The sequence below is a fragment of the Kogia breviceps genome, chromosome 7 (assembly GCF_026419965.1).
Source record: "Kogia breviceps isolate mKogBre1 chromosome 7, mKogBre1 haplotype 1, whole genome shotgun sequence".
NCBI lineage: Eukaryota > Metazoa > Chordata > Mammalia > Artiodactyla > Physeteridae > Kogia > Kogia breviceps.
The window spans coordinates 105,615,304-105,641,568 of record NC_081316.1 but is presented as its reverse complement, the minus strand read 5'-3'; the positions used below and the strand labels follow the sequence as shown (position 1 = coordinate 105,641,568).

The 26,265-nt window shown below is 44.1% G+C and overlaps 2 protein-coding genes across 3 annotated transcripts in view; both read left to right on the top strand.

Annotated features, from left to right (window-relative positions):
• The first annotated feature begins 247 nt into the window (after window positions 1–247).
• On the top strand, window positions 248–9,702 carry ZPR1 (ZPR1 zinc finger). Of its 2 annotated transcripts, XM_059070190.2 has the most exons (14): window positions 248–483; window positions 662–823; window positions 1,239–1,329; window positions 1,707–1,777; window positions 2,410–2,496; window positions 2,653–2,775; window positions 3,138–3,185; window positions 3,344–3,410; window positions 3,828–3,898; window positions 4,561–4,650; window positions 5,120–5,230; window positions 5,901–5,987; window positions 8,201–8,266; window positions 9,086–9,702. In XM_059070190.2, exons 1-14 carry the CDS (start codon window positions 313–315, stop codon window positions 9,218–9,220), a joined length of 1,380 nt encoding a protein of 459 aa, XP_058926173.1. In that variant the 5' UTR covers window positions 248–312; the 3' UTR covers window positions 9,221–9,702. The 2 variants fall into 2 exon arrangements, with proteins under 2 accessions (XP_058926173.1, XP_066895090.1); XM_067038989.1 differs by lacking the exon at window positions 8,201–8,266 and having other exon boundaries at window positions 263–483.
• A 2,172-nt stretch (window positions 9,703–11,874) lies between these two features.
• BUD13 (BUD13 homolog) overlaps window positions 11,875–26,265 on the top strand; it is a 33,971-nt gene continuing 19,580 nt past the window's right edge. Inside the window, exons 1-4 of the mRNA XM_059070189.2 lie at window positions 11,875–12,103; window positions 14,305–14,398; window positions 17,268–17,352; window positions 23,672–24,508. Of these exons, the coding sequence (XP_058926172.1) occupies window positions 11,961–12,103; window positions 14,305–14,398; window positions 17,268–17,352; window positions 23,672–24,508 (1,159 nt within the window). The 5' untranslated portion in view covers window positions 11,875–11,960. The remainder of the gene's footprint in view (window positions 12,104–14,304; window positions 14,399–17,267; window positions 17,353–23,671; window positions 24,509–26,265) is intronic.

Sequence of the window (26,265 nt, the reverse complement as noted above, 5' to 3'; positions counted from 1 at the left end):
TGGACTAATAGTTAGAATCCAGTATGGCAGAGCTATTGCAAAGGAGCAAAAAACTGCCCTGGGTCTGAGAGGACGCCCTGGGGGCAGTGACGCCTGAATTGAGGTGGAGGCAAAGCTTGGATCCGGATGGCTTTAGAAATGTGGACCGAATAATCCCGGCAACTGGGAAACCGTGTCAGGAACTGTTTTCCGAGGGGAGTCCTCGGCCTCTTTAAGGATGGGCGGGGCGGTAGCTGGCGGAAGTGCCAGAGGAAGGGGTGGAGCCAAGAGAGGCGCAGAAGACCGAAGTTGGGGCCTGAGTAGCGCGTGGTGATGTTGGCAGGTGGGGCTGTGGATCCCGGGCTCCCGGGGGCTGTTGCCGCCCCCTCGCCCGTCCAGGCCCGACAGCCCGGGCCGGGGCACTTGTTCCGGCCTATTAGCGCTGATGACGAGGAGCAGCAGCCTACCGAGATCGAGTCGCTGTGCATGAACTGCTACCGCAATGTGAGGCGGGGGCGCGGCCGCGGGCGGCTGGAGGGTTGGGCTGAGGAGGGGAGGAGCGGGGGTCGGCGACCTGGCCAGGCTGGTCCAGTTGGGGACCCGGAGGCAAGGCACGCCCGGGGGTCAGTAGATGGGGGGATGGGGGTTTCATTGGTTCTTTCCCTGTCTTCTGCTTCCCTAGGGCATGACGCGCCTCCTGCTCACCGAGATCCCCTTCTTTAGAGAAATAATCGTGAGCTCCTTTTCCTGCGAGCAGTGTGGCTGGAACAACACGGAGATCCAGTCGGCAGGCAGGATACAGGACCAGGGAGTGCGCTATACTTTGACCGTCAGGGCCCAGGAGGTGAGAGGAGCCCAGAGCAGTTACCCTAGTGTCCTAAGAGAAAGCCTGGGGACTGGAGTCAGAGCTCTGGTCCAGGTGGTCGGACCTCAAATAAATCCACTTAAGTGTTCAAGCCTCACTTTCCTCCTTTGTAAAATGGTGTTGGTGCTGTCATCTGCTCAGGTGAGGTAAGACTTGTGAAAGTGCTTTGTCAACTTTGTCAGAAAGTATCAAATGAGCAGTAGTTGCTGGTTTTCACAGCAAGGTACTATTCCGCGGGAGTAGTCCGGACTCCCCCTAGTGGAGAGAGGAAGAGACAGCTGGGCTGGGTGGGGCCTTTGGTGGTGCTGGTGGTTGGGGGGGCACTCTGTTATTTCCTGAGAAGAACCTGTATTGTTGAGATCTCTGTGGACTGAAGGTTTTTCTTTCTGCCCAGGACATGAACAGAGAAGTAGTGAAGACTGACTCTGCCACCACAAGGATCCCAGAGCTGGATTTTGAAATTCCTGCCTTCAGCCAGAAGGGAGGTAAGTTTAAGGTCAGAGTGTTTGCACCGTTCATGCCCAACTCAAATCTTACTTTCTTGAAAAACTCCTGGTGCCAGGTCTAGCGGCTTGTGTGTGGGTTTGGCTACACATTGTGATCTTCATTGGTTTAACATAAGCAGACAGCTTAGGTAAAGCAGCTTAAGATGGTATTGGGTTGGCCAAAAGCTTCGTACGGGCTTTTCCACAACATCTTATAGAAAAACCGGAATGAATTAGAGGTGAATGGAACCTTGTTCCCTGCCTCCTTATTTTACAGGTGAAATCAAGGCCCAGAGAGTTGAAGTGAACTGCGCAGGGTCATACAGGCACTTGATAGCAAAGTGAAGACTGACCAGTCTTTTGTTCTTACTCACCAGCTCTGACTACCGTTGAAGGATTGATCAGCCGTGCTGTCTCTGGCCTGGAGCAGGATCAGCCCACACGAAGGGTGAGCTGGGGTTTTCTGATGGCCGCAGCTCAAGGAAAAATTGTTTGTGTACACTTGTTCACCTTCCCATGTGGCTGAACTGTCTCTGATTGAATGTTGGAGAACTCTGGGGGGAAGCACACAGTGATGTTATAGCTGCCTGGATGTTGCGTATGCTGTACCACTATCCTTTCCACTTCCCCTGTCCCACTGTACACTGAGACCTCTTCTCAGACAGACACTGTAACATTACCTCCGAAGAGCCTTTCCTGATACTCTTGGGCTTATCTGTGCTTCCTGAGTGTTCTATTGTATCTTATGTTTATTATGACATTTCATATATACATACATATATGTATGAAATAATATAATTACAAATTTAGTCATCTGTCTTCTTAACTGGCTGTGGAGCCCCATGAGACGGCTGTGATTTATTTACTGTTATCTATAACCTGGCACAAGTGCCTGGACTAAATCGCTGAATGAGTGAGAAAATGAGGCTCATCTGGCACCACCCATAAACTTCAAACTTATTTGCTACTTCTTATTGTGAAGCCTGAGTCTCTGTTCCCAGTCACACTAAGACAGGTGGTGACTTCCTGTTGGAAGTGATGGGGGCATAAGTTCTATCTTTTACTCTTTGTTCCTGTCAGGCGAATGAAGAAGCCATGGCTGAAAGAATTGATGAGTTCATTGTCAAACTGAAGGAGCTAAAACAAGTGGCCTCTCCTTTCACCCTGGTGAGTACTGAGGGACTCCAGGTGCCCCAGATTTAGGGTAGGAGAGACCATTAAGACAGTCTGAGATTTTTCTGTGGTGCCTCAGTGGTCTGATGGTATGTGGAGGATCGTACATGATTTCTTGTTATAACTGCTCTCTCTTTACCCATCTGTTAGATCATTGATGATCCCTCAGGGAACAGCTTTGTGGAAAACCCACATGCTCCCCGGAAAGATGATGCCCTGGTGATCACACACTATAATCGGACTCTACATCAGGAAGAGATGCTGGGGCTCCAGGTAAGTGCACTGAAGAAGCCAGAAGAATGCTCTGGAATTATCTTGCACTCCGATTGCTTGGAGTCAGTGGGAACTTATTTTGCTGCTGCCACCCTCTGTACGCTCTCTCAGCATGTGTGTGCCTCCCCTCTAGCTCACTTAAGGACTTTGGGTAAACTTTACAACACAGGACAGAAGTGGCTGTGATCCTATCCTAAGCTCTGTTCTTCCCTTGCCTGGGGCTTTGCTTTCCAACTTCTCTGTTAAACCCACGAGGTGGCAGCTGACGTAAGCAAGCCAGAGCATTCTCTCACTCTGGGGCAGGGTGTTGGGGAGGCTGAGGTCTGTGTGCCAACATACGATTTGCGTCTCTGCTACTGTAGGCAGAGGAACCAGAAGAGAAACCAGAAGAGGAAGATCTCAGAAACGAAGTGAGTCACATTGGCAGCTGTGGAGGAAGGAGCAGACGGGTGGCCTGAGACTGACGCTGTTCAGGGGTGGCCGCCAGTGTACCAGCTGAATGTCTTTAGCCTGAGCAGGTTTCACCCGCTTGGAAGGGCTCACCCTACGTCCCCCTGTTGTGTTCCAGGTGCTCCAGTTCAACACCAACTGCCCGGAATGCAACGCTCCGGCCCAGACCAACATGAAGCTAGTTCGTATCTTTTGTCGGGCAGTTGGGTTGCTCTTCATCTGACTCAGGCACGAAGATTATATTCAAGCTGGAGAGTACTCCCTTCAGGGAAAGCACAAGGCTTTATTCCGAGTGATGAGAGGGATGTTGCCTTTCATGAGACCGTGCACCTTGGCTTTTGGGTTCAAAGAGAGAATTAGGCCGTGGTCTCTAGGCTCCTGTGTGTGGCCTGGGCCATGTCATCAGACATTGATGAACAGCGGTCTCCGTGGGTGGTGACCTTGCCCTCTTCTGGGGAGCTGTCTGAGCTGGGCTGCTTCTTGTGATCTGTTTCCTGCAGTCCTGGGACCAGCAACTGTGTGTTTGTGGGGTTTGGATTTGTTCTTCCCCAGAGGCTGGTCTTGCTATCCTGGAAGCAGATTTCCTTAATTCCACCTTCCAGAAATTCCCCACTTTAAGGAGGTTATCATCATGGCTACCAACTGCGAGAACTGCGGCCATCGGACCAACGAGGTGGGTGGTCTTCATCGTTTGGGAAGAGTAGCTTTCATCCTTTCTGAAGCTGCTTAGGGTGAGGAGCTCTTGAACTAGAAATTGGCTTAGAGGAGAAAAGTTAGAGATAGCATAACTTGTTGAAGACATTCAAAGTTGGTTATATGGGAGCGAGAGACCCACTTTTTGACCTACAGCTCAGAGGGATCGAAGAACAGGGAGGCAGATTTTGACTCAATAACGACAAACTTTCTAGGTCTATCTGAATATAGAGTGGGCTGCCTTGGAGGGTGGTAAATTCCCTTTCCCTGAGTGTATTCAAGCATAAGCTGTTTAAATTCTTAAACCAGAAAATTATAAAGGGAATCTACACACTAGTTGCAGTTGGAAGTCCCCTTCAGCCCCAAGAGTCATTTTTTAAACCGTGAATTCAGTTTCTTGGCAATCTAGGGCAAATCTTTGGCAGGCTGCCGGTGCTGGGTACTCTGCTCCTGGCCAGCTTTCAGTGATTTTGCTTTGGGTGACTGCTGCCACTGTTGGTTTAGAAGGTACTGTCCTTGGTAGCCATCAGTGGGCCTGATTGGAGGTCCAAGCCTACTCCCCCAACCCGCCCGGGTCTCCCCGCACCAGGTGAGGATGGGTGTCTCCTCTGCTGCTGCTTCTGACACTGTTGTCTGTTGCAGGTGAAATCTGGAGGAGCAGTAGAGCCCCTGGGCACCAGAATCACCTTCTACATCACTGATCCCTCAGATATGACTAGAGACCTGCTCAAGGTAGCAACCTGCTTGGGGAAGTGACTCTCCTCTGCCCATGGCTGTATCTGTCGAGGGGGAATTTGTCTTTTCTCAATCACATCCTGGCGTTGTGAGGTACCTCCTTACTTCCTTGGGTTTGAGGATTCCCTGAGCAGAGTTAATCCATGGTAGGAAGTGCCAATTCAGAAGGTGACCTCTAAGCTCTTTCTGATGACTTGGCAGCCTTTTGCCTCTGGTGTCTGTGCAGGCCCTTGTTTCTGATCTCTAATGACAGGACGCCTGCCAGCTTGGAGCCATGACTCAGAATGCCCCCTTTTAAGGTTGGTTCCAGGAGTGAGTCTAACTTTAATTGGAGATTCAGAGAAAAATGGGACGGCTGACTTTGTCCCCAGATTATCACAGTGGTAACTAATTTGGCAGGAGGGCTCTGGTTAGCTTTCTCTAGCAGCTCCTGATTTAAAGCCTAACTTGATCTCTCATCTCACAGTCTGAGACATGTAGTATGGAAATCCCAGAGCTGGAATTTGAACTGGGAATGGCTGTCCTCGGGGGCAAGTTCACCACACTGGAGGGGATACTGAAAGACATCCGGGAACTGGTGAGTCCCCTGAGTATAGCGCCTGGCATCTTCCGCAGTGCAGCTGTGGGGAAGGGGCTAGAAGGCTGCAAAGGTCCTAGTTTTTGGAGCTGATAACTGAGGTTTCTTTGCTTTAAAGCTGATTTGAGAGACTTAAGTATTATTTTGGATCACGATGATAAGTTTGTGGGAAATTCAGAATGGAAATTCTCAGGCCTAATTCTGGGCTGATGCAGATATTTTGCGGTTTTGGATAAGTCGTTTATTTCACTGTAAAATGGGGTCATGAGGGTCCTTCCAGCACCTAAAAAAGTCCCGAACGTACATATATATGTGTGTGTTGACTTAACCCATATGTTTATCCTCTTAATGAACCATTTCGCTTAACTGATTATCAGTCGTCGGGCATTTTGTCTTTGTAAATCATACTTTATTTTGCACTTCTTCCAGTGAGGACTAGAGATCATATTTAAGAACATTTCTCTAGTTTTTTTTTCACGTTGCCCGTTACCATCTTGGCAGATTAATTCACACGGTTTTAGGGGTGACCACCTAGGTCAGAAAGGCGGTGCGGCATAAATGGAGACCAAGCTTCCCTGACAGGCACCCCTGTCACCCCGCACCAGGTTTATGGTTAAGCCTGTCAAACATGGAGCCAGTATTCTAGTAATTTGGATGCCATTTACTGCAGGTGACCAAGAACCCTTTCACACTGGGCGACAGTTCCAGTCCTGGCCAGACAGAGAAACTGCAGGAGTTTAGCCAGAAGTTGGACCAGGTGAGAGGACTCTGGCCGGTCAGTGCTTGTGGTCCTGGGGCTCCAGTGAACAAGAAGCTGCATACCCTTTCTTGCCACATGTAAACATCTAACCGACATGTTGGGGATTCTCTTGGTTTTTGATATCCCATGCCATCTCCTTTCTTGGTTTTCTCCCGTTTTTTTTTTTGGAGCATCTTCTCCAGTAGCTTCTTCTTTTTTTTTTTTTTGTGGTACGCGGGCCTCTCACTCTTGTGGTCTCTCCCGTTGCGGAGCACAGGCTCCGGACACGCAGGCTCAGTGGCCATGGCTCACGGGCCCAGCCACTCCACGGCATGTGGGATCTTCCCAGACTGGGGCACAAACCCGCATCCCCTGCTTCGGCAGGCAGACTCTCAACCACTGCGCCACCAGGGACAGTAGCTTCTTAAGAAAATGCATGGGAAGTAAAATTTCTGGGACTTTGCATGTCTGAAAATTTTTTTATTCCACTTAAAAAAATTAATTAATATTTTAATTTTGGCTGCACTGAGTCTTCGTTGCTGCACACGGGCTTTCTCTAGCTGCAGCGAGCAGGGGCTACTCTTCCTTGTGGTGCACGGGCTTCTCATTGCGGTGGCTTCTCTTGTGGAACGTGGAGTCCAGGCACGCAGGCTTCAGTAGTTGTGGCACGCGGGCTCAGTAGTTGTGGTTCACGGGCTCTAGAGTGCAGACTCAGTAGTTGTGGCGCATGGGCTTAGTTGCTCCGTGGCATGTGGGATCTTCCCGGACCAGGGCTCGAACCCGTGTCCCTTGCATTGGCAGGTGGATTCTTAACCACTGCACCACCAGGGAAGTCCTTATTCTACTCTTATATTAGATTAATGGCTGGGAATAGAATTCTAGGATGGAAATAATTTTTTATCAGAATTTCTAAGGTCTTCCAGTTTCCCACTAATGTCTTTCAGTTTCTCAGTTTGGCTGTTGAGAAGTTTGAAGGCATTCTGATTCCCTATCTTTTGCTTGTGACCTATTCTTGTGATACTTTTGTGTCCCCTGTGATGTAAAATTTCAGGATGTGACTTGGTGTATGTGGGTCAATTTTCAGCCATTGTTGTTAAGCACTTGGTGGGTTCTTTGAATCTGGAAACTCATGTGGCTCAGTTCTAGGAAGCTTTTAAAAAGTATTCTATTGCTTCCCCTCTGTTCTCTCTTTCTGAAATCCCTATGTTTTGGATGTTAGACTGACTTGTCCGGTCTTCTGTAATTTACTTATTTTTTTGTCCTGTTTTCAGTTTCTTTGTGTTTGCTCTACTCTTGGAGGTTATCTTAACTTAATTTTCCAACCCTTAAATTGAGTTTTTCATTTCCACTGACATTTTTATTTTCCAAGTGGCTTTTGGTCTTTCAATACTCTCTCCTCTTTTAAAAAAATAGCATCCTGTTGTTTTAAGGATGTAGTATTTTTTTCTCTTTGAGAATATCAATGTTGGTTTTTTTTTTTTTTTTTTTTACGTTTTATTTTCCTCGCATAGTTTCCATTTCCTCTTAAGTATTTTTTTCCCATTTGATTTCTGTCTTTCAGTGTTAGGGGCTTTGCTCAGATGTCTGGTAATCATTGGGTCTCTATTTAAAAGTAGAGGACTAAAACACCTGAGTGGGGTGAGTCTTGTTGACGTTGGGCTCGTTGGAGAGGGATTTAGCTTAGCCATTTTGTTGAGGTAACTCCATTGCCAGAGTTGTTAGGTGTTTCCTCTTGGGCTGGTCAGATTCCCATCAGTGGGTGTTCCATTTCCTGTCTTGAGGGTGAAGGCTTGGCTGGCAGTGTTCTGAGAGCTGAGTGTGGGAAGAAGCCTGGGGTGTGTGTATGTCTGTTTCCAATAAGGGTACATTCACTTCTGTTCTTGATTTCTTTCCCTCTACCCTCAGCTGGGCGAGTGTCCCCCTGTCCATAGAGTGCTGTGGTAACTTCTCCACAGAATTCTCTTTTATTGGGGTGGGGGAAGGGCAATCGGTCTGTTTGGAATGGGAGAGGAGATTAGGGATGCCGGATTGCTTCTTAAATAGCTGTCAAACAGTCTTTATTTTAGTTTCTCTCCACTCCACCTCTAGAGGTACCTTCATTTCACCAATTCTTAAAACTTTGGGGGATTCTGCAGTGTAAATCGGGTTGGTTTCTGTGTGGCAGACATAGTCCCTTCCTGCCAGCAGCTATGTAAGATTTACATGCTCAGGCTGTATTCTGTCTCCTTTAGATCCTTGAGGGTAACATGAAGGCCCACTTTGTTATGGACGATCCAGCAGGAAACAGCTACTTGCAGGTACTGTAGACCTTCCCTGGTATTTCACAGAGATATCTTTTCTGACCTTCCTTAAATATGTATCATTTCTCCAGAAACTGAGAGACTTAATTCTAAATGAACTGCTTTCTATCAAGGAACCTTTTAGCAGAAATTGGAACATCAGAGAGGAAGGGGGAAGGTGTATGGGACTGTAAGTGTGTGTCAAGAGGGGAAGAAGGAGACTCCCAGGTTCCTTCTTCCTCTAGTCTAGCTCGAGTCCCAGCTCTAAGTCCAGCAGTGGCGTTTTCATTTTGCAGATCTGACCGTGGATTGAGGAGAAATGGTGCCTTGTCCAGAGGCCAAGATGGGAAAAGGCTTTAAGCTGACTAGGGAGATATTCTGGTGATTAACAGTAACTTTAACATTTATTGAGCAGTTATTATGGGTCAGGCAAAACTGTTCTAAAGTCTCTCCACTGTTAAGACTATGCTACTGTCTTCGTAAGAAGGTGCAGATAGAAAGTTTTTCTCCCTGCAGTCCCACTTCTAGCCCATGTGGGTTCTGTCGCTGCCCACGAGTTGAACCTAGCCATGGGGTGTTGGAGGCCCTTAAAAAGAGAATAAAGGGACTTCCCTGGCGGTCCAGTGGTTAGGACTCTGTGCTTCCACTGCAGGGGGCGCACATTCAATCCCCTGTCAGGGAATTAAGATCGCGCATGGCGTGTGGCCAAAAACAAAACAAAACAAAAAGGAATAAACACCTCATTAAGGTCTTGGGAAAGTGGGAATTGGAAGCTGTCTGGGGGAGGGGGAGTGGCAGGATGGCACAGGCACTGATGGTCTGTCCTTGGCCTTGCAGAACGTGTATGCACCTGAAGACGATCCTGAGATGAAGGTGGAGCATTATAAGCGCACATTTGACCAAAATGAGGAACTGGGGCTCAATGACATGAAGACGGAGGGCTATGAGACAGGTCTGGCTTCCCAGCGGTAGCAGTGGGCGGTTCCCGGCCAGCCTCCAGCGCTGCTCAGACTGCAGCGTTATTTATTGCTATTGGAAAAGGCTGGAGTGGCCTCCCCACCAGGCCTTGCCCGTGTGGGGAGGACACCTGGTCTGAGTCGGAGATCTGAGCACACTTTCTGAACAGTCTGTGATGGAAATGCAAGCCTCTTGCGTTACTTGACCTTGTTTTGGAGGATTTGAATTGGCCTGGGAAGAAACCCAGAAATGAACCATCGGGCATGTCATTGTCATTTTTTTCCTATCAAGTCTTTACCCTCCCTCCACACAATGCTCTCTCATGTCAAGTTGAAACTCTGAAGAGCTGGGGAAGGTGGAAGACAGCTATGTCTGGGGTTTGGAAGTTGGTTTGGGTATATAAAATACTGACTCTCAACAGGAAGAGAGTCTTCTGAGGGGAGAGAATCTAGGACAGGTGAAGAAGTTCTCATTAAAATGGTGGCTTTCAAACAGCACTGGCCTCTGAAATCACTCTGTCTTTTTTTAAAAAAATTATTATATTATTTATTATTTTATTTTTATTTTTTGCACTCTGTCCTTGTTTGTTATGCTGGTAGAATTCAACCTCCTGAAGAACATTTTCTCCAGTGTGGCTACTATAATTTGGGGACTGGAGCTGGCATTTCATTCCTTCCTTCAATAGATGTTTGAGTGCTTGCTTTGTGCCCGGCACATCATAGAACTGAACGAAATAAAGCTCTGCTTTCATGGAGCTTCAAGTGTAGTGGGGAAAATTGGCAAACAGAGTGGGTGGGGGGTTGACAAGAAACCAACAAGTAGAACAGTGTCAGATTAATCACCGTGTTATGGAGGAATGTTAAGCAGGGAAGGGGTCTGGGTAGTGCCAGGGAAGGTGGGGGCATTAGCTTTATTAGATGGAACTGCAGAGACAGGGCAAAACTTAGACCATGCCACTCGTCGTGAATGCATCTGATCCTGCTTAACTGCCCTGTGTGGCAGGGTTAAGACCTGAGCTTAGTCTTGTCGGGCTAAGGTTTGGTACTGAGTAGAACGGGTAGAGGTGGAACTGAAGACAAATGGGCAGGAGGCGATGGGGTGGAGAGGACTATAATGGTAATGTTCACTGGAGCGGAAATATGAGATTTTCCCAATGTCTGCTGACACCAGGGTGGAGGCAGGGCTGTGGAGTTCAGCTTGAGATACACTAAAGTGGGCTAGAAGCCAAGGCAGCGTTGTGGATGGGAGACCTGTGGGGCCCTGCAGCTAGTGAAGCCCTATCAGTCCAGTGCCCCCTTCTCATAGGCCCTGAGAGACCCAGCCTGCTCTTCTTCCTGGGCCTGTGCTGTGACCACTCAGTGTAGCCCAGTGGTTAAAAGTTCATGCTTCAGGGCAGTGATCTCCAAACCTGTTTTGTTATGTATATTTTCTGAACATGTGTTCCAAGATATGCATATTTATTTATAAAGTATAACAATACTTTATTGACTAATAAACCTTAAAACAGTGACAAAAATTTAACATATGGTGAGATAAGTAAAATACGCAATCTAATTCTTTTACAAGAAATTTGGATTACCTCTTGCACCCCACTTTGTTAGCCTGTGCTCCCAAGGGTCATATGTTCTGGCTGTGTTAAGTTGGGCAACTTAACCTCTCCAAGCTTCAGTTTTCTCATCTGTAAGGTAAGGATAATAAAAGCATCTGAGAAATGTGAGGGTTAAATGAGATAATTCAAGTAAAGCTCTTAATGCCCACAAGAAGAAAAGTCTTCTCCCTAAACTTGAGTATTAGAATTCAGTCTCTCTACTTCCCTGGTGGTCCAGTGGTTAAGACCCCGCTTCCACTGCAGGGGGCACGGGTTCCATCTCTGGTCGGTGAACTAAATCCCGCATGCCGCCTGGGCAAAAAATAAATTACCTGAGTTAAAAAAAAAAAAAAAAGACTGAATGACAAAAAAAAAAAAATTCAATCTCTCTAGCTTCTCTCTTGCCATGCTGAAAATAGATCCAGGTCATTTTCATTGGAAATATTCTACGCCAGAGATAGCTAGGGGCAGCCAACATCAAATGTGGGTAAGATACATAGGTTAGAAACCTCCGTATTTTTCATAGTAATTATATTGGGTTTGGAATTTGGAATTCCTGACTTCCTCTGTTGAATAGTTCTTGAAAGCCTATTAAAGCAGATTTCTCTCCACCTAAACATACTAATAAAAATAACTGACACACTATGCCAGATGCTGTTCAAAGCACTTTACACAGTAATATTATCCTAGTCCTTGCAACCATTGAGTTCGGTGTCATTATTATCCCCATTTTGTTAAGTATGTTGCCCAAGGTCGTACAGTTAGTAAGTTATGGAAGCATAACTCAAACTTAGATGCACTGCAGCTCCAGAGCCCACGTTCCTAACTACTGCTCTCTGGTGCTTCTGAAGCTGCTGGGGGCAGAGATCTTGTTGGGGTTGTGGCTGTAGCCTCGCGGCTACAACAGCGCTTGCTGCACGGTCTGTTGAATGACAGAATGGACAAAGATAAGAAACACGATTGCCCCGTCAGAGGGATGTAGAGTGGGCCCCCAAGGTGCGCGTGTCCCTCGTAAGCCCGCAAAAACTCACACGAGACACGCTGGCCGTTCCAAACACCCTCCGCCACTTCCGGTCCTGGCCCCGCCCCCCAGAGTCCTAGCTGTCTGTTTCGCGTTCAAGAATTTTGTCCTCAGTGTCGATCCGTCTCCCCGCCTTCGCCGCTGCCATGGCGGCAGCTCCGCCGCTTTCCAAGGCCGAGTACCTGAAGCGTTACTTGTCTGGGGCAGATGTCGGCGTCGACGGGGGCCCTGAGTCCGGCCGCAAGCGTCGCAAAAAGCGGCCGAAGACTGGCGGGGCTGGCGGCAAGGGGTGAGTTGGCTCTGGCGGGGCGGGGTCCGCGCGGCTCGCCGCCCCTCACGTTCTCAGCTCCTCCCTCGGCCCGGCTCTTCCTGGGCTCCTCGCCGGCGGCCCCGAGGGGCCCAGCGCCCTTGGCTGCTCGCCAGGCGCTGCCTGAGCCCAGAGTCCGCTCAGACCGTTCCTCGCGCTCCTGGGCAGTACCTTCGACGTATTCAGGCCCAGCTGTAACTTTCATTACTCTTTTCCCGCCTTTGTAGCATTCCGTCCTCTCCCGCAGAGAATGAATATTGTGCCCTGAGACTAAAGTGGTGAAACAAATTCAGAGGTTCTGTGCGTGGATATTAAGGGCCCAGAACATGTCGGTGGGGATTCTCCAATGCCAAGGACTCCGGTCCTGAGTCGGAGACCTATGCTCACTTCCTGTTACTCTTCCTACTACTACTAACAATAACAGCTAACGCTTATACAGTTCTTGTCATGTGCCAGGCACCGTTCTAAGTACTTTAGACCTAAACGAATTTATTTAAGCTTCATAACAGTATCATGAAGTAGATATTTTTGTTACCCCCACTTTTCAAACGAGAAAACTTATGTGGCCCAGTGCACTGGGTTAAATAGTGCCCCTTTCCTCCAAGGCATGTCCACCCAGAACCTCAGAATGTGATACTGTTTAGAAATAGGGTCTTTGCTGTTGTAATTAGTTAAGATGAGGTCATAGTGGGTTAGGATGGGCGCTAAATCCAATATGACTGGTGTCCTTTTAAGAAAAGGGAAATTTGGATACAGAAACAGACTTAGAGGGAAAACTACCACGTGAAGATGGAGGCTGAGACTGGACTGGATTTATGCTGACAATAGGGGCTACCAGAAGTTCGAAGAGTCAAGGAAAGGTCTTTCCCTAGAGCCTTACTGGCGGGCATTGCCTTGCAGACACCTGATTCCAGACTTGAAGCCTCGAGGACTGTGAGAGAATACATTTCTGTTGTTTTAAGCCACCCAGTTTGTGGTACTTTGTTAGGCAGCCCTAGGAAACTAATAATATACCCAGTAAAGTCAAGTAGTTCCGCAGAACTAATCCATTTCCTCTCCTGTTTTGGTTGTTGTGTTATTCTTGCTTTCTGTCCCCTCTGACTTGTGTGGATTTCTTGGAGGCAGTGCCATGTAGTGAAATTAACTTGAGCTTTGGAGTAACACTGATTAGGGTTTGAGTCCTAGCTGTGCCACTTTATGGGCTGCGTGGCCTTGGGCAAGATATTTTATCTGTCTAAGCCTCAGTTTTTTCATCTTTAAAAATGAGAGTAATACTGAATGATATCACTTATATTAAATGGTTGTTATGATAAGTGATCTTGCCTTTTCAAATAATAACTGTTAATAATAACTGTTTACATCATGGCATTGTTACTATTTGGACTCATCCATAGTGTATCCATGTAACAAACATTTATTGAGTCCTCCTATGCCAATTTCTGCAGGGTGTTGAGGATATCACTGTAAGTGAGAGAGGCATAGTCCCTACTCTGATGGAGCTTATAGTTTAATGGGGATACAGCCTTTAAACAACTAATTACACAACTGGTTGATTTATTTCCTTTGTGATAAAGTATTCCAAGAATGAGTAACGGGGGTTCTTAGTTGGGGGAGGTAAGTGAAATAGTATTGGAAGGTCTGTGAAGGAAGTTATATATATGCTAGGATTTTAAGAATGCGTAAGGGCTTCCCTGGTGGCGCAGTGGTTGAGAGTCCGCCTGCCGATGCAGGGGACGCGGGTTCGTGCCCCGGTCCGGGAAGATCCCACATGCGCAGAGCGGCTGGGCCCGTGAGCCACGGCCGCTCGGCCTATGCGTCCGAAGCCTGTGCTCCGCAACGGGAGAGGCCACAACAGTGAAAGGCCCGCGTACCACAAAAAAAAAAAGAAAAAGAATGCGTAAGAGTTACCCAGTAAAGAATGAGAAGAGTAGGTCAGGCAGAGGGAAGGCACTGAGACATGAAACATACGGAAAGTAATTTTGCTCATTCTAGGCACCAAAAGATGACTAGTGAATAGTGAACTGAGGAGGCAGTGGTACAAGATGAAGTTGGCCGTATTGGCAAAGAATGGACCATAGATCTTGTAGGATTTTGAGTTTTAGCCTAAAACCAAAGATAAGTGTTTGTAGGCTGTTATCCAAAAATGTTTCTTCTCTTTTGATCTTTTTATTTTTCACATTTAGAATGCGGATTGTGGATGATGACGTGAGCTGGACATCTATGTCAACCACTAAAACAGAAAAGGAGGAAGAGGAAGATGATGGAGATTTGCCTGTGGTATGTATCTTTTGAGGCTGTGAGGACTTTGAAATGCAAGCCTCTCAATCTCGACTCCCAGTGCAGGGTAGATTAGGTAAGGGGGAAAGTTGAGAGCAGAGAAGAGGTGACACTTTCCAGGAGCTATTTTTTTTTTTTTTTTTGTGGTACGCGGGCCTCTCACTGTTGTGGCCTCTCCCACTGCAGAGCACAGGCTCCGGACGTGCAGGCCCAGCGGCCATGGCTCACGGGCCCAGCCGCTCCGCGGCATGTGGGATCTTCCCAGACCAGGGCACGAACCCGTGTCCCCTGCATCGGCAGGCGGATTCTCAACCACTGCGCCACCAGGGAAGCCCCAGGAGCTATTTTAAAGTAGTCTTCTTTGCTGATGCCTATACACAGTCTTTGTATATGGAGGGCTCCATCTGCCTGGAAAAGGGAACTGATCACAGAGAGGCAGGATTCCTCAGTGTCAGTGATAGAGCCATGATTAGAATTTGCCATGGTTCAATTTGTTGGAACCTACCTTAAAAATAATGTTCAGGTTCAATCAAAGGAAACTTTTTAATTGCTCATTTTATTCCCTGATTCAACTGAGCTTTAAATTATATGCTCTTGCCTAAGTACAGGAGATATGTAGATTAAGAGAACATAGTGTCTGTACTTTACAGGTCATACTCTACAATGGGAGACTGAATTTCAAATGACAACATGATGAATGTTGGAGATAGAGTTCACATATGTACCAAGTGCCATTAGAACACAAGGGAGATAGCACACTTTTTATCCCATTGGGAAATTCCATGAAGGATGGAAATATCTGAATTGAATTTTAAAGGATGAGTAAGAGCCAGGTGGGTAAAAGCATAGGCAGATAAGTTAGCATTGGTATGGTCATGGAACCTTTGCTCAGAATTGCTGAGAAACAAGGTGAAAAGGAGAGCTGTTGATAGGCTTTATTATACTAAAAGATTGTAAAGGTGAATTCCAGATGACTATGTTTAATGTTAATCCCCAGCATATTGTATAATATTGATAGATTATTTAAAAGAATGTTAGTTAGTAATTAGAAGGGAAATAGTGATCATAAGGATCCAATTTAGTTTCAGTCAGAATGAATTACTGAAACCTAGTTAATGTTTATAACATTTGTTGTTATTTTAAAATTTTATTTATTTATTTATTTTTAAATTAATTTATTTTATTTATTCATTTTTTTTGGCCGTGTTGGGTCTTCATTGCTGCGCACAGGCTTTCTCTAGTTGAGGTGAGCAGGGGCTACTCTTCATTGCAGTGTGCAGGCTTCTCATCACGGTGGCTTCTCTTGTTGCAGAGCACGGGCTCTAGGCATGTGGGCTTCAGTAGTTGTGGTGTGCGGGCTTCAGTAGTTGTGGCACGCGGGCTCAGTAGTTGTGGCTCATGGGCTCTAGAGCACAGGCTCAGTAGCTGTGGTGCACAGGCTCAGTTGTTCCGTGGCATGTGGGATCCTCCAGGACTGGGGCTCAAACCCGTGTCCCCTGCATTGGCAGGCGGATTCTTAACCACTGCACCACCAGGGAAGCCCCATCTTGTTTGAAAGCCTGTGTTTTTAATGCCCAGTGAGAGATCTCAAAACTAGGCTATATGAAGAATGATGGTAAGATCTTGGGAGAAGAGCAGAAGTAGAGGGGAATTCAAACCTGGGTTTGAGTTTCAGTTCTGCCATTTGCTAGATTGAGAAAGTTACTTAACTTCTCTGAGCCATAGTTTGCTCTTAGTAGTGTGGAGCCTTTCTTTCCAGGGCTTTTGTGAGGATAAAGTGAAATAATATAAGTAAAGCAGAAAACACAGTGACTTGCTCATAGTTGCTACTGTGTAATTAGAATTTATTATGCCAGCCATCTTTGAAGGTCTGTCATGTGGAAAGGGGATCGGTTGCATCAGAGGTAGGACTAGGGTGGATGGAGAGAAGTTATAGAGGGCTTCCCTGGTGGCACGGTGGTTGGGAGTCTGCCTGCTGATGCGGGGAACACGGGTTCGTGCCCCGGTCCGGGAGGATCCCACATGCCACGGAGCAGCTGGGCCCGTGAGCCATGGCCGCTGAGCCTGTGTGTCCGGAGCCTGTGCTCCGCAACGGGAGAGGCCACAGCAGTGAGAGGCCTGCGAACCACTAAAAAAAAAAAAAAAAAAAAAAAAGAAGTTATAGGAAGTTATATATGGGTCCAATGAAACTAAGAACTTTCTAGCCCCAAAATACAATAGACTGCCTTGTAACATGAGTTCCATGTCAGTGAATTAGTTCCCTGTCAGGGAGGGACTATGTGAGTGATCATTTATCAGGTATACTGTAGAGAAGATTCCAGATTTGTTTGGGAATTTGGATGATATGAAATATGGTCTTATCCCTTAAAGATTCTATGAGTCTGTGTACATTTTAGTGACTTCTTTTGGTTGGATACTAGAAAAATTGTCATTGTAACTACCTACAGTAAGAAAGTTTTCAGAAGGAGTCCAAAACCCTTAATGAATGATAGGATGACAGGAAACCTGCCTGTGTTTTCACTCTGAATGTAAAAGTAAAAGGATAAAAGGAGTTTAGCTTTTAGCTTACAAGTGGCAGTTGTATACCTGGCACATTAATAAGAAGGTTTGTAATGAAAGAAGTTAACCTCTGGAGGGAAATTGATTAGTCAGAGAAAGATCTATAATTAAACCATCCAGTGACAATCACATGTTTATGGAGCAAATGTAACTGAGGACCAGTACCTGTTTCTTCATGGCCGTTTTGGGTCTTTGTGTGCTGTGTATTATTAGGAATGGAATAGTCATAGCTTCAGATTCTTGAGACAACAACAGTGCTACTTGGCTGGATCCTGTGGATTTCCTTAACGTATTGTTCTCACTCCCACAGGTGGCTGAGTTTGTGGACGAGCGGCCAGAAGAGGTAAAGCAGATGGAAGCCTTTCGTTCCAGTGCCAAATGGAAGCTTCTGGGAGGTGAGTTCCAACAATAGGTAAATCTGAATTTCCCGTTTATAGGAGAAGGCTTTTTTCTATTCTCTTTTTTTCTTTCTTTTTTTTTTTTTTTTGGCGGTACGCGGCACAGGCTCCAGACGTGCAGGCTCAGCAGCCATGGCTCACGGGCCCAGCTGCTCTGCGGCATGTGGGATCTTCCCGGACCGGGGCACAAACCCGTGTCCCCTGCATTAGTAGACGGACTCGCAACCACTGCGCCACCAGGGAAGCCCCTTTTTTTCTTTTTTAACTGAAGTAAGTTTACAAGATTATGTTAGTTCTAGGTGTACAGCAAGGTGATTCAGATATATATATATCTTTTTTCAGATTATTTTCCATTATAGGTTATTACAAGATATTAGATATAGTTCCCTGTGCTATACAGTAAATCCTTGTTGCTTCTCTATTTTAGGTACAGTTGTTTGTATCTGTTAATTCCATACTCCTAAGTTATCTCTTCCCCCCTTCCCCTTTGGTAACCATAAGTTTGTTTTCTATGTCTGAGTCTGTTTCTGTTTTGTATATAGATTCATATGTATTATTTTTTAGATTCCACATATAAATTATATCATATTTGTCTTTTTCTGTCTGACTTACTTAGTATGATATTCTCTAGGTCCATCCATGTTGCTGCAAGTGGCAAATATTCATTCTTTTTTATGGCTGAGTAATATTTAGTTTTGTGTGTGTGTGTGTGTCCCGCAGCTTCTTAAACCAGTAGTCTCTTGATGCACACTTGGGTTGTTTCCATGTCTTGGCCTTACAAATAGTGCTGCTGTGAACATTGGGGTACATGTATCTTTTTGAATTAGTGTTTTTATGTTTCCAGATATATACCCAGGAGTGGAATTGCTGGATCATATGGTAGTTCTATTTTTAGTTTTCTAAGGAGCCTCCATACTGTTTTCCACAGTGGCTGTACCAATTTACATTCCCACCAACAGTGGAGGAGGGTTCCCTTTTTTCCACATGCTCTCTAACATTTGTTATTGGTAGACTTTTTGATGATAGCCATTTAAACAGGTGTGAGGTGATACGTCATTGTGGTTTTGGTTTGTATTTCTCTAATAATTCGCGATGTTGAGCATCTTTTCATGTGCCTTTTAGCCATCTGTATGTCTTCTTTGGAAAAATGTCTATTCAGGTCTTCTTCCCATTTTTTGATTGGGTTGTTTTTTTGATATTGAGTTTTATGAGCTGTTTGTGTATTTTGATATTAATGCCTTATTGGTCTCATCATTTGCAAATATTTTCTCCCATCCCATAGGTTGTCTTTTCATTTTGATGATGGTTTCCTTTGTTGTGCAAAACCTTTTAAGTGTAATTAGATCCCATTTGTTTATTTTTGCTTTTATTTCTTTTGCCTGAGGAGACTGAGCTGAGAAAATATTGCTACAATTTAGTCAAAGAATGTTTCACCTATGTTCTCCTCTAGGAGTTTTGTGGTTTTAGGTCTTGCATTTAGGTCTTTAGACCATTTGAGTTTATCTTTGTATATGGTGTGAGGGAATGTTCTAATTTCATTGCTTTACATTTGGCTGTCTGGTTTTCCCACCACTGCTTGTTGAAGAGACTGTCTTTTCTCCATTATATATTCTTGCCTCCTTTGTCATAGATTAATGGGCCATAGGTGTGTGGGTTTATTTCTAGCTCTCTATTCTGTTCCATTGATCTGTGTGTCTGTTTTTGTGCCTGTACCATGCTGTTTTGATTACTGTAGCTTTGTAGCATAGTCTGAAGTCTGGGTGGGTTATACCTCCAGCTTGATGATTATTTTCTTAGGATTGCTTTCACAATTCTGGGTCTTTTGTGGTTCGATATAAATTTTAAGATTACTTGTTCTAGTTCTACGAAAAATGTCATGGGTACTTTGATAAGGATTGCATTAAATCTGTAGATTGCTTTGGGTAGTATGGCCTTCTTTTTTTTTTTTTTTTTTTTTTTGTACGTGGGCCTCTCACTGCTGTGGCCTCTCCTGTTGCAGAGCATAGGCTCTGGACGCACAGTCTCAGTGGCCATGGCTCACGGGCCCAGCCGCTCTGCGGCATGTAGGATCCTCCCGGACCAGGGCACGAACCCACGTCCCCTGCATCGGCAGGCAGACTCTCAACCACTGCGCCACCAGGGAAGCCCAGTATGGCCATTTTAACTATTAATTCTTCCAATCTAAGAGCACAGAATATCTTTCCATTTCTTTGAATCATCGTCCGTTTCCTTTGTCAGTGTTTTATAGTTTTCAGCATATAGGTCTTTCATCTCCTTGGTTAAGTTTATTCCCAAGTAATTTTGGTAATTTTTTTTAACGCTATTTTAAACAGGATTATTTTTTTTACCTTCTCTTTCTGATGTTTCATTGTTAGTGTAAAGAAATGCAACAGATATCCGTATATTAATCTTATATCCTACTATCTTGCCGAATTCATTTATTCTAATCATTTTTGTGTGGTGGCTTTAGGGTTGTCTATGTAGACTGTCTTGTCATCTGCAAGTAGTGACAGTTTTACCTCTTTCTTTCCAGTTTGGATAGGTTTTATTTCTTTTTCTTGTCTGATTGCTCTGGCTAGGACTTCTAATACTGTGTTGAATAGAAGTGGTGAGAGTGAGCATCCTTGTCTTATTCCTGAATTTAGGGGGAAAGCTTTCAGTTTTTCACTGTTGAGTATTATAGCTCCATTGGCCGTGAAGTAAGCGCCAGTTATCAATGATAATCACTTCACCTAGACAAAATATTTTTTTCAATATGAATATAATCCTGTGTGTAAATGATTTGCTGAGCTAGAAAATGTGAACTGCAAAATAGCATTGCTACTTGGTTCACATCAAGACACAATATGTTTATTTCTTTACATAAAAACTGCACATTTGATTTTTCATACAAATCAGGCCCACTGAATGGAGACGGCTTTAGACCTTTTGACATTTGAACTACATAGCCTGGGGGGGGCCTTTGTAGACACTTTTATAATTCTTACTTAAAGTATTATCTCTGTGTAAAACTTTTGAATTGTTCTTCCTGGTGGTTATTTATCTCTTACTCAGAAGTGTCTTTTTTTTTTTTTTTTATTGAAGTATAGTTGATTTACAGTGTTGTGTTAATTTCTGCTGTACAGCAGAGTGATTCAATTATATATACATTCTTTTTTATATTCTTTTCCATTATTGTTTATTACAGGATATTGACTATAGTTCCCTGTGATATATAGTAGGAAAAAAAAGTGTTATACCTTGTGCCTTTAGGTTAATTATCCTAAAATTTTGACTAGAAAAAAATGCATAACAAAAGTGACAATTGGCTGTGGGTTTGTCATAAATGACTTTTATTATGTTGAGATATGTCCCCTCTCTACCCACTTCGGTGAGAGTTTTTGTCATGAATGGGTGTTGGATTTTGTCAAATGCATTTTCTTTGTCTACTGAAATGATCATGTGTTTTTGTCTTTCCTTTTGTTAATGTGGTGTATCACACTGATTGATTTGATTTGTGTTATGTTGAACCATCCTTTGTGACCTTGGATTGCATCTAGCTTGGTCATGCTTGATCATGGTGTATGATCCTTTTTATGGATTGTTGGATTTGAGGGAAGCCTTTTTTTTCTGTCCTACACTTTTCTTTTTAGAGGAATGTATAGTTTATTTTAGTGTGTCACTGATCCTGAAAAATATAGTGAAAAAGAACTTATTCAGAGGTAGTAAGATATGAGAACTGAGAGACCAAGTATTCCACTTTTTCTTATATTTTGGTGTTAGGGTTACTGAGGTCAGAAAGTGACTCATTTGGGTGTCTTTCAGCACCCTCTCCTTTCTGGCCCAGAATAGAAGAGCACTTAGTATATATTTGGAGGAGTTTATGAGAATCTGAGGAACAGAATTTGGAGACTAAAGCAACCTCTGTCCTCTCCCAGGTTGAAGTGACACATGTATGGGCCAAGCATCAATGTTTTCTATCTTCTTTTTTGTATTAATAAATCTTTCTTTGTTCTTCCCTTAATTATTGGTATTTTGCAGCACATTATCCTCCATTTGCCACTCTATACCCTCTCACTAGGCTAGTAATTTAACTCTCTATTTAAAACATTTTTTGAGTTCCTGAGAGTTTGATAAAGGACATTTGTTATGTCTGAGCAGAAATGAGACCTAGTCTTATTTGCCCTAGTATTCCCTCTGCCCAGCACAAAGAGTTGCCATTAAGACATATTTCTTGAATTTCTAATAGGTATTTGATTCTTACAGCCTACTGCTCTTTGGTAAATCATCACTTGGGGCTTAGCAGTCATTTCCACTTTTCCAAAAACTTGGTGGTAGGTCTACTTACTAAGGGACACAGACTAAGAAATACTTGGTCCCAGTGAGTCACAGCCCTGGTCCCAGCAGTCATTTGGGCTCTGTGTGGCCAGTGGAAGAGTGCTGATTTTTACCCTCTCTGTTCCATTCTCACATAAGGAAGAATCTTGCTTCTTCTTTTTTTTTTTTTTTTTTTTTTTTGTGGTATGCAGGTCTCTCACTGTTGTGGCCTCTCCCATTGCGGAGCTCAGGCTCTGGACTCTCAGGCTCAGCGGCCATGGCTCACGGGCCTAGCTGCTCCGCGGCGTGTGGGATCTTCCCAGACCGGGGCACGAACCCGTGTCCCCTGCATCGGCAGGCGGACTCTCAACCACTGCACCACCAGGGAAGCCCAGGATCTTGCTTCTTGATAGTTAACTCCTGTTTACCCTTGATGCTTGTTCCCTTTCACATACAGAGGGTAGAAGAATTAACTCCTAAACAGGATTTATTCTTTCTGTGTTATACTTTGTGCCTTTAGGTTAATTATCCTAAAATTCTGATTAGAAAAAAATGCATAACAAAAGTGACCATTGGCTATTGGTTAATGATCACCTTTGCCTCAATTTTTAGTACATTATATCAGAATCCTGTTCACTCATATCTGTTATTTTCTGCCTTATCCTGTGGTTGTGTTTCCAGTCTTCTTCACAATCTTTTTTTCAGAGAGAATCTTCTGATTTCCATGTCTGTAGGTCTAGAAAGTGACACACAGAGACACACACACACACAAACATAAACGTGCATAGTTGTTTTTCATTTGCCTCACCCTCACTGGCCCATTTGTTACTGGAAATATCCTGACTGATCTCTGACCCTTACTTATTTTTTATAAATATCATGGAATTTATCAACCTCGTGGATTAGATTTGCTGTCAGGTACCCCACAGATATCAATACTTTTCTCTGAGGGGTGGATTCCAGTCAGAGGATCCTCTTCTCCAAAGTAAAGGAGTTGACTTCGTTTCATTCATCCATTTAACAAGTATTCATCGGTTCCTACCCAACTTTTATTTGTGTTTGTATTTTATTTGTTTAGGGAGCTCGGTGATGAGAAATAGAGGGGGAAGAGAAACTGGATTTTGGAACTGTTGTGATTTGCTATAAACATTTCATTCTGTTATGCCTTTGAATATTGAAAGTCTCAAATGCTTTCCTTTTCAAAGATTGCACATGGACCCTGGAGTCAAACAAATCTGGATTTGGATACTCATTCCACCACTTACTAGCAGGATGACTTTGGCAAACTACTTAGTCTTGCTGAGTATCAACTTCTTCATCTATAAAATAGGGATAGCAGTGTTTATCTCCTAGGCTTGTTATGAGAATTAAATGAGATAATCTATATAAATAATGGGCATGCAGTAGGTGATCAGTAAATGCTAATCCTTTCTTTCTGGTGCTCTCCCCAACTCTAATAAAGAGCATGATGGCATGGATTAAATAGTTAACAGCATTTCATTTTGACGTGGCACAGATTTAGTCAATTTGCCTTTTGAAAGAAGAGTGGATACAAACTATGAATTATCTAGGCTAAATATCAGTAGGAGCTTCTGATGGGGAACTCTGTACAAATAAGGTTTTGGGAAGAACATTGGATTGGGGGTTAGAAGGCCGGAGTTCTAGCCTATTTTTTCATCTTAGTAGCTATGACCCCTAGGTAAGAAATCACTTAGTTCCTTGGAATCTTTGTTTTCATGTCTGTAAAGCAAGGATACCTGCCCTGCTTACCTAACAAGATGTAACATGAAAAATACATTTAAAATGCTTTGCAGATTTATGACTTGTTAGGCAAACATGAGAGATTATTCTTAGGATATACATGAGTGCTGGTTTACTACCCCTAAGTAGGAGTTGTGCATACCTTTTGGGCTTTCTGAGTAGTTTTGAGATGTATCCTGCTGGGGCATCTTTTGAAACTTTGGTTACAGGGGTGAACAGAGCATGTGTAGGAATCTGACTCTTTGCTATTTGTGTTTAGGCCACAGTGAAGATCTACCCTTACACAGACATTCCCGTCATGATACCCCGGATTCATCTCCTCCTAGGCGGGTCCGTCATGATACCCTGGATTCATTTCCTCCTAGGAGGGTCCGTCATGACACCCCGGATTCATCTCCTCCTAGAAGGGTCCGTCATGACCCCCTGGATTCATCTCCTCCTAGGACGGTCTGTCGTGACACCCCGGATTCATTGCGTCCTAGGAGGGTCCATCATGATACCCCGGATTCATCTCCTAGGAGGGTCCGTCATGATACCCCGGATTCATCTCCTCCTAGGAGGGTCTGTCATGATTCCCCAGATCCATCTCCCACCAGGAGGGCCCATCATGTCTCAGACCCATCTTCCCCAAGGAGGGCCCGTCATGATTCACCGGATCCTTTTCCCATCAGGAAGCCTTATCGTCATTCTTCAGGTGTATCTCCTAGGAGGGCCCGTCATGACACACCAGATCCATCTCCACCTAGGAGAACCCACCACAATTCCTCAGATATCTCTCCTCGCAGAAGGGCCCATAACAGCTCCCCTGACACAGCTCAGCCTAGAAGGACTCTTGACTCCGTGGACACACCACAGCTCAGGAGGGCCCATCGTAATTCCCCTGACTTGGCTTCTAATGTCCCTCATTCACTGCCCAGAACCAAAAGCAGTAAAGCCCCAGAAAGTTCTAGCAAAACTTCTCCACATCGGAAGGGGCCAGGACCTTCTCATCTATCACTCCCAAAGAACAGCAAGTATGAATATGACTCGGAACTCTCTCCTCCACGGAAAAAGAAAGCAAAATCCCGTTTTGGAAGTAAGCAGCATGATTCTAAAGGTGAGCAGTTGATTGTCCATGAGAGAGACTTGTTCCTAAGGCACTTTCTTTTGGACATTTTAGTTGCTTTATTAGGTATTTGTGATCTCTAGAAATGAGAATGGAGCTTTGGAGAAGTTTTAAAAACTGGAGGGAAGTGGTGACAGGTTGGGCTGAGGAGAGTTAAAAATTTACAGTAGCAGGGGGGAAATTTTTATATATCCTTTTGTTTATTCTCCCCACCTCATATAAAGATACACATGTTTGTTGCATGTATAGAATGCATAGAAATGTAGAAAAAGGTCATACAAAATTCTGTCATTCAGAGGTAGCCACTGCTAGTGGTGTAACCAATGTCCTTTTAGTCTTTTTTTTTTTCTATTCATTTCTGATGTAGTTGAGACTTGTCTAGGCAGTAAATACATATTGCATGTGTAATCTTACCTGTTTTTTTTACACTTAACATTATCTTCCCCATGTTGTAAAACATCTCTTTGTTAATATAATTTTTGTTGGTGTTTACTTAACCATTTCCCTAATATTGCATATTTTAGGTTATTTCTAAACCTTTTCTTCTTATAATTCTATAATGAACATCCTTATACATAAACTGTTGCCCTGTTCTGAATTATTTCCTTATCTACTTCTAGATAGATTTCTGGGGAATTGAAGTACTTCTAGATATGTTTCCTAGGAAACTAAGTACAATAGAAATGGATTTATTGGGTCAGAGGGTTCTGTGCTTTTAGGACTGTTGATATGTATTGCAGATTGCTTTTGGGGAAGGTGATTTGTGATGCTTATGTCTACGATTTACACCTGTGTGGTGAAATTTGTTTACTCCATCTTTTGTCCCTAGGTACTATCTTAATTTTTAAATTCAAATACTTTTTTATAATTTAGTCTGAGGACATGAGAATATAATCCAAGTAGTTTTAAGTTTCACCACACCACTGAGACCTGAGTGCAGTTTGTTTTTTGCCCACTCTATGTGTGGATAAATATGACACAGATGATAGCTTCATCCACCAGAGGGCAGACAGCAGAATCAAGAAGAACTACAGTTCTGCAGCCTGTGGAATGAAAAGCACATTCACAGAAAGACAGACAAATGAAAAGGCAGAGGACTATGTACCAGATGAAGCAACAAGATAAAACCCCAGAAAAACAACTAAGTGAAGTGGAGATAGGCAACCTTCCAGAAAAAGAATTCAGAATAATGATAGTGAAGATGATCCAGGACCTTGGAAAAAGAATGGAGGCAAAGATCAAGGAGATGGAAGAAATGTTTAACAAAGACCTAGAAGAATTAAAGAACACATAAACAGAGATGAACAATGCAATAACTGAATGAAAAATACACTAGAAGGAATCAATAGCAGAATAACTGAGGCAGAAGAACAGATAAGTGACCTGGAAGACATAATGGTGGAATTAATTCACTGCCGCAGAACAGAATAAAGAAAAAAGAATGAAAAGAAATGAAGACATCCTATGAGACCTCTGGGACAACATTAAAGGCAACAGCATTTCCATTATACGGTCCCAGAAGGAGAAGAGAGAGAGAAAGGACCCGAGAAAATATTTGAAGAGATTATAGTCGAAAACTTCCCTAACATGGGAAAGGAAATAAATAGCCACCCAAGTCCAGGAAGTGCAGAGAGTCCCAGGCAGGATAAAGCCAAGGAGAAACATGCCGAGACACAGAATAATCAAATTAACAAAAATTAAAGACAAAGAAAAATTGTTGAAAGCAACAAGGGAAAAACGACAAATAA

Excerpts from the sequence above, each read along its gene's own strand:
- ZPR1 (XM_059070190.2), top strand. The coding sequence starts at position 313 with ATGTTGGCAGGTGGGGCTGTGGATCCCGGGCTCCCGGGGGCTGTTGCC. Across the intron at positions 2,497-2,652 it reads TGGCCTCTCCTTTCACCCTG|ATCATTGATGATCCCTCAGG; the intron begins GTGAGTACTGAG and ends CCCATCTGTTAG. Across the intron at positions 3,899-4,560 it reads GCGGCCATCGGACCAACGAG|GTGAAATCTGGAGGAGCAGT; the intron begins GTGGGTGGTCTT and ends TGTCTGTTGCAG.